The following is a 7,680-nucleotide window of genomic DNA, read 5'->3' as shown; positions in this document are numbered from 1 at the left end:
TTCCCTTATACTTTTTTCCATTTGGTCACTACTGTCTTGCCACACTAGCCTCCTTTCTGCTTCTCAATGCACCAGTCTCTGCCTTCATGAGCTTTCAACAAGTCTATCTTCTTCACAGAGATGGTGTAGTTTTGTCATTCAGATCTTAGTTGAAATGTTGTCACCTTGTCAGAAAGGCCCTCCCTGGCTAGCTTACTTGGAATAGTAGTCTCTTCCCCCATCTCTTGTATTTTTAGCATAGCACTCATTACAATCAGTTGTTTTCTCTCTGGTATGTTTGTTTATTGTCTGTTTCCAGGCATTAGGATGTAAAATCCCCAGGAACAGGGACACTTTCTGTCTTGTTTGGTGCTGCATTGCAGACAGTACGATACAACCTGGTTCATGGTTTTAGCTTCTAAGATAGTCTAGGGAGACAGATCTTTCCTGGTAGGAATAACAAGCCTTCATTCTAAGGATTAATTTAGATAATCGGGCTACCTTCATTTTAAGTACTGTGGAAAACACTAGGAAGCAAAGTCCCTAATTATGTCTGTAATTATGAAAAAATCATATTTTAAAAAGTCTTTGGCCTAAGAAAGACTGTAATATACTCTAAAATGGGAATGTTTTCCCACGTTTCTTTACTTATATCACTTGTTTTCTGTTTCTTTTAAGAAAGTAAACACTGTGTTTTTTAGTTTATTTGGTACATATAATTTTGCAAAATATTCATTTTTGTGCCTCTCTGTCTTTTTAGTTCCTATTATTCCATTACTGTCTTTGCATTTATTCCTGTTCTTGCATTTCTCCCCACCCTTTTTTGACCTTTATGATTTTGTGTATCTCTTTCTCCCTTTTTCTCTTTTTCCCATTTTCCATTTTTCCCACTTATTTTTTTTCTGAATTGGACATAAATTAGGACAAAACATTTTTGATTATGCATTATATTTGTTGAAAAATTGTTTAGTGTTTTAATTTTTAAAATAAGAAAATCTTTTTAAATAAAAATAAATCTACTGAAATTTAATTATATTGTGTTCTACTATATGATTCTGAATTACTTTTCTTCTGTTTAGTAATATTTAATTAAAAAAATAGTTGTCATTGCTTTAGTGGAACATAGGAGACACTTATTCCTAAAATGAAAACAACAAATGCCAAGACCACAATAGGGTGTATTTAAGAGTACCTCTCTTTGTGAGGAATTAGTCCTTCAAAGTGCAGTTCTCTTCTCCAAGAAGGATTATGCCAAAGAGTCTTTGTGAACATCATCTAGTTTTCTTTGCCTGTTTCTTTGTCACCAGAAATATATTGAGTTTAATATACTACCTACCTGACCACATTACTTCCTTTCTTGATATATCAATGATTTCCTACTATATGCTTTCAAAGAAATAGTAATGTAAGAAATAAAATAACCTCTTTTGGCTTTCTGCCCATATGGACCTAATAAACATGCTGGCTGTTCTGTAATCTCTGTCACTGATAGAATGTTGATTTTAAAACTTAGCAGTGGCATAGTGACTTTTACATCATATTACTTGACTATTTATATATAACATGTTTCTAGTCTCATTCTTTGACTATGTTTTGTTGGCATTTCAACAGTTCCCATCGAAAGTGTTTTGCAGCTTTCTTAGCCTTCAAATTCCCAAAGTACATTCTCCATTGCATCACAGATTGGTTGCATATTTCAAAGTGTAAGAGATTCCCCAGTGAGAAGAGATATTTAAGAATGAAGTCAGGAAAAATCAATTATTGTTCCTTCTATTATAAGGAGGTGATCTCTGCTGTTTGAGAAGAATATTAGATTACTAGAGAGGTAAATGTTTTTGCCATTCTCCATGTTTATAAGGAACATAAAGAAGGAAGAAATGGAAACGGATATTGTAACACCTCAGGTGGGACATCTGCTGCCTTGAAATGCAAAGATCAGAATTACAACAGAAATAGATTAATATGTTGAATCTGAATTCAATAATACAGTAGCACCTTTTACCTGTTCTTAATAATATAGCTTCAGTTTCTCCTAATATTTAGAATTAATTTATTGGGAATATATAAAGCCTTTATTAACATTGCCTTGGGAATGTTTATACTTGGTCCTAAACTTATGTCTATTAACTGAAAGATGTGAGGGAACGGAAATCGTAACCAATGCAGAAATGCTAGACTGCAGAGAAAATCTTCACCAACTTCACGATTTTGCAGGACACTTGCTCTGACTAGCTCCCACACCTGCTGGGATGAGAGGTTCTTTTATATAATAGTCTTACCATATACCAGTCGGGGCTTTGACAGTTGGCTGAAGTGGGGCCTCCATAAATTCTTTTCTTGTAATCTCTTAAATTTACACCTTTACCCCAGTGACTCATTTCAAAGGCAGGGGCAGAAGATCTATATAATATATTTACTTCTTAGAAACTAAAACTCCTCTTGATATGTACATTTTTTCCTGGTTTAGTTTTGGTTGAGTCAGACTTCAATATGCTACTTATTGCTGTCATTCTCATGATATTCATAAGTCAACACAGTGAGATAAAATAACCCAGGCTAAGGAAGATGACCTTCCCAAGATCTCAGGGTTAAAAAAATTGCAGGATGAAGAACTCAAACCCAGATAGGCAGATGCCCAAACAAGGGCTTTTTTAATGACATCCATTACTTTGCCTAGAAATTATGGCATTATAAACATTTGTATCAGTTAATGATTTGATGATACTCTTTAACTTTATCCACATTTCTCAGAACACACAAAAAATTAGTAATTAAATAGGTTATGGATTACAAACTAGATAGCGCATATTAATAGACATCACATTCTTATTCTTATTTTGGGGACATTTATTAAATGTATTTTTGCTGGTAGGGTGGATTAATGAGCAATTTCTTTCAAGTGTAAAGGTGAGTAGTGCCACTTTTATTAAGATCAGTTACAAACAAATAAAATATTTGAGGTAATGGGAAATAATTTAAAAGTGTTCACACAGTGTATTTTAAGGAGGATACTATTCAAGGAAAGTAATTTAGTACAAAAGGGGGGTTAGGTATTTTTAACCCTTAGAAAAATTGGAGTGAAGGAACTTCATGTGCTGTCCTTACTATTGTTTCAAAAGAAAACAATAGTGATGCTTCTCAGAATTAATGGGAAGGCAAACAGATCTAATAAAGGAGAAATGAATAGAGAAGACAAGAAGAGAGAGTGGAAAAATACTGGAAACTGCAAGAACATTGAGAAATAAAAGCAACAAAGGAGAAAAAATAAAAGACAGAGATAAAAGCAAGGGGAATCATTAGAGAACAAATATGAGAGAGAAAAAGAGAGAAGATAAAATAGAGAAAGAGAAACCAACTTAAGGAAAAGTATAACTTAAAAAATGAAGTGTAGAAATATTTGACAAGATGGGAGTGGAAGATAATAAAAGAAATATTTTAAAAGGAGGCATGAGGAAATATAAAGAAAAATGAATGAATGAATTAGTGCCTGAGGATGGGAATCAAGTCTCGAAACACGTGCTCCATGAACTTTCTAACAAGATCCTGGACTCTAAACATGAACAGTGCATAGGGCGGCCTTTAGCTGGAACGTGTGTGTGCCCCCAGCCATCACTGTTTCCTCTTCTGTGCTGCTCCAGCATTGTCAGGAACAGATGAAATTTTGTTTCTCTTGAAACTGAAATAGAGGATAGAGGGAGTGGCAGTCATTCAGATTTCTATATCAGCTTCCACTGAGGATCCTTCTAATATAGTTATGTTTTTCTAATATAGTTAGACAAGACCAAGCTTGTCTTTGCAGGGATTTCTGCACTTTTATTTTGCTAGGACTTAATTCATTTTACCTAGAGGAATGTCCTTATGAATATATATATTTGGTCTCTGGATCCATAATGAGCATGATGTGAGCACTATCGGTATAACAAAAGAGCTTAGAGGGAAGTACACAAAGGGAACACAGTGAATAACAGATATTTGATGGTAGTGGGTTCCAGATATTACAGAGTCAACAGGAGAACAGAAGTGGATGATAGGGAATAAAATGCAAGGTATAGTGCAAGAACCTATAACTCCCAATCTGAGAGGTACTTAAAAGTTGCTCCTGTGACTCAAATATATCCTCAAATTTTGAAAGTGTGAAATAACAAACTGCATAATAATGTGCAAGATGCACACAACTTAAGAGTAAGCAGAGAGGGATTCCTGACTTTTCTATTAGCAGGTTTTATATGCACAGAAAGACTGATAAATATTAAGGTCAATAAATGGCCAAGTACCAAAAAAAAAAAAAAAAAAAAAGAAATAAGAAAAGAAGAAGGGTACCTTATGTAAAAATTCTATGCTTCTGTTTTGGTTAGGATACAATATAGTGTGTCTGTGTGATGTACATACATGTGATGTAAGATACATTTTTTTTTTTGGAGAGAGAGTCTTGCTCTGTCACCCAGGCTGGAGTGCAGTGGTGCATATGGACTCACTGCAACTGCCACCTCCCATGTTCAAGCGACTCTCATACTTCAGCCTCTGAAGTAGATTTGACTACAGGCTCCTGTCACCACGTCCAGCTAATTTTTATATTTTTAGTAGAGACAGGGTTTCGCAGGCTGGTCTCGAACTCTTGACCTCAAGTGATCCACGTAGCTTGGCCTCCCAAAAGGGTGGGATTGCAGGTGTGAGCCACAGTGCCTGGCCTAGGTACTTCTTTCATAATTCCCAATTTTGACCATAACCGAAAACCTCTGCTATTAATTAATGTATCAGGGTTAGATACATTTTAGAAAGCATGTCTTTTGATGTTTCAAATAGATGTGCCATTATAAATGTTTTCTTTGATTTCTTAATTTGGAACTTTATTGTTTTTGTTTCTTTCCCTCTCCTTTTACATGCTGTCTCCTCATTCAGTTAGTTAATGAACCTCTTTCCCTCTACTCTACACTTCATATTCCACATTATTTTAAAACAAATGTGCCATGTAACAGAAGCATATGAAATATTTTTCCGTATCACATTGTAGTGTTTTGTTCTAGCTCAAGATCTTTAGCTTTTATTTTTTTTATTTCAACCACAAACCATTTTTCAGCATGCACCAAAAACATACGTATCTTCTTTATGCATTTCATATTCAATTATACCATGATTCTATATAAACTGTAAAATGTTCAAAAATAAAACTTCAAACCATAGGATATAATAATGTAAGTGTAGAAATTCTCCTATTATTGCTTTCATACCAATAAATTATCACACACATCCCCAAACGGGAGCACAGTCTCAATTTGGAGGCCACTGTACAGAGAAGTCTCAGATCTTGTTTGCTCCAGAGTGACCAAGAGTCTTTATATTTAGACCAGTTTGTTCGGTTGATGTTCTATAGAGAAAAGGGAATTATTTCTGGTAAGTACAGTTGCTTTTATAAAAGTTTTTAGATTAACATTCCTAAGGTATCATTTATATAAAATAAATTGTACTAATTGCTATATAGTGCAATACTCAATAAGTTTTGACAAAAATAGATACATATAACCATTATAATTAAAAATGAAACATTTCTGTCCCCTTGAAAAGCTCTGTCATTCTTCTTTGCTGTCAATCCCAGCTTATCTTCCATTCAAAGCAAAACATGAAGACCTCGATAACTGGGGTTAAATTTTTTCTCAGTCAGAAAAATTTTCCTGTGCCTCATACAAATCAGGAACACATTCAGAGCAGTAGCATCCAAGTCGCACATGAGTGAGCACTTAAACAGAAGCTCAGGACTGAAACAGCAGGAAGAATGTGGCTTCAGGACCAGGGTGTTAGCCATCATGACATGAGGAAGCATAAACAGTAGAAGTGATTTCTTGGGTTGTTAAGACAGATAGAATAATATAAATGTGGCATACCTTGTGTTTAGTTCAAGAACTATAATCTAGATGTAACACATGAAAATAAACTCTTTGATATTCCATAGGCAGAAGAAATGAAGATAGCAAACAATACAGTAGTGACAGAATTTATCCTCCTTGGTCTGACTCAGTCTCAAGATATTCAGCTCTTGGTCTTTGTGCTGATCTTAATTTTCTACCTTATCATTCTCCCTGGAAATTTCCTCATCATTTTCACCATAAAGTCAGATCCTGGTCTCACAGCCCCCCTCTATTTCTTTCTGGGCAACTTGGCCTTCCTGGATGCATCCTACTCCTTCACTGTGGCTCCCAGGATGTTGGTGGACTTCCTCTCTGAGAAGAAGGTAATCTCCTACAGAGGCTGCATCACTCAGCTCTTTTTCTTACACTTCCTTGGAGGAGGGGAGGGATTACTCCTTGTTGTGATGGCCTTTGACCGCTACATCGCCATCTGCCGGCCTCTGCACTATTCAACTGTCATGAACCCTAGAGCCTGCTATGCAATGTTGTTGGCTCTGTGGCTTGGGGGTTTTGTCCACTCCATTATCCAGGTGGTCCTCATCCTCCGCTTGCCTTTTTGTGGCCCAAACCAGCTGGACAACTTCTTCTGTGATGTCCCACAGGTCATCAAGCTGGCCTGCACCAACACGTTTGTGGTAGAGCTTCTGATGGTCTTCAACAGTGGCCTGATGACACTTCTGTGCTTTCTGGGGCTTCTGGCTTCCTATGCAGTCATCCTCTGCCATGTTCGTAGGACAGCTGCTGAAGGGAAGAACAAGGCCATGTCCACATGCATCACTCATGTCATTATTGTACTTCTTATGTTTGGACCTGCTATCTTCATCTACACTCGCCCCTTCAGGGCCTTACCAGCTGACAAGGTGGTTTCTTTCTTTCACACAGTGATCTTTCCATTGATGAATCCTATGATTTATACCCTTCGCAACCAGGAAGTGAAAACTTCCATGAAGAGGTTATTGAGTCGGCATGTAGTCTGTCAAGTGGACTTTATAATAAGAAACTGAGAAGGAGGAATTCTGGCTGGAATTCATATCACTCATTTAACAAGTCCTGTTTTTCATTGAGTACCTCCCATTTGCCAGGTACTATTGTAGGCAATGGGGGAGAGTTATGCATAATGAGAGAATAAACTTATTATGTTTAAAGAATATAAAGGAAACCCCAGAGTTGTTGAAGTATAATGAGTAAGTGTGAGAAATTTAGGGGTTAAGTTTTATGTGACTGCAAGGGTCTTTTAGTCTGAGGTAAGTAATTTTTCGTATTTTAATTGTGGTAAGAATCCATTTTAATGTTTTAAGCAAAGGAGCAGCTCATCTACAATGCTTTCCTCTATTGGTTAGAGCAACATCAGCAAGATTTTAGGCAGAGATTAATAAGCTGTAAAATATCAAAAACCAAATGTATGTTGCAAGTATGTTGTATAAAAGACTATGTATGTAGTCTTTTATATATATATATAAAATATAATTAAAATTACATAATTTTAATGTTTATATATATTTTATAAATATGTATATTTACATGTTGTGGGAAGTCAGGGACCCTGAACGGAGGGACTGGCTGAAGCCATGGCAGAACATAAATTGTGAAGATTTCGTGGACATTAGTTCCCCAAATTAATACTTTTATAATTTCTTATGCCTGTATTTACTGCAATCTCTGAACATAAATTGTGAAGATTTCATGGATCTATTAGTTCCCCAAATTAATACTCGTATAATTTCCTATGCCTGTGTTTACTTTAATCTCTTAATCCCATCATCTTCTTCATAAGCTGAGGAGGATGAATGTCACCTCA

General features: G+C 35.8%; 1 protein-coding gene across 1 annotated transcript; it reads left to right on the top strand.

The window, feature by feature from the left end:
• Nucleotides 1-5,854: 5,854 nt before the first annotated feature.
• On the top strand, nt 5,855-7,272 carry LOC112629208 (olfactory receptor 4N4). The gene has a single exon (XM_025392693.1). The coding sequence runs from the start codon at nt 5,936-5,938 to the stop codon at nt 6,884-6,886; it is 951 nt and encodes a 316-aa protein (XP_025248478.1). The 5' UTR covers nt 5,855-5,935; the 3' UTR covers nt 6,887-7,272.
• Nucleotides 7,273-7,680: the final 408 nt, after the last annotated feature.

Source organism: Theropithecus gelada, chromosome 7b, assembly GCF_003255815.1.
Source record: "Theropithecus gelada isolate Dixy chromosome 7b, Tgel_1.0, whole genome shotgun sequence".
NCBI classification, from domain to species: domain Eukaryota; kingdom Metazoa; phylum Chordata; class Mammalia; order Primates; family Cercopithecidae; genus Theropithecus; species Theropithecus gelada.
The sequence above is the reverse complement of the archived record's forward strand: the minus strand, read 5'-3'. Positions and strand labels throughout refer to the sequence as shown.

Excerpts from the sequence above, each read along its gene's own strand:
- LOC112629208 (XM_025392693.1), top strand. The coding sequence starts at position 5,936 with ATGAAGATAGCAAACAATACAGTAGTGACAGAATTTATCCTCCTTGGT.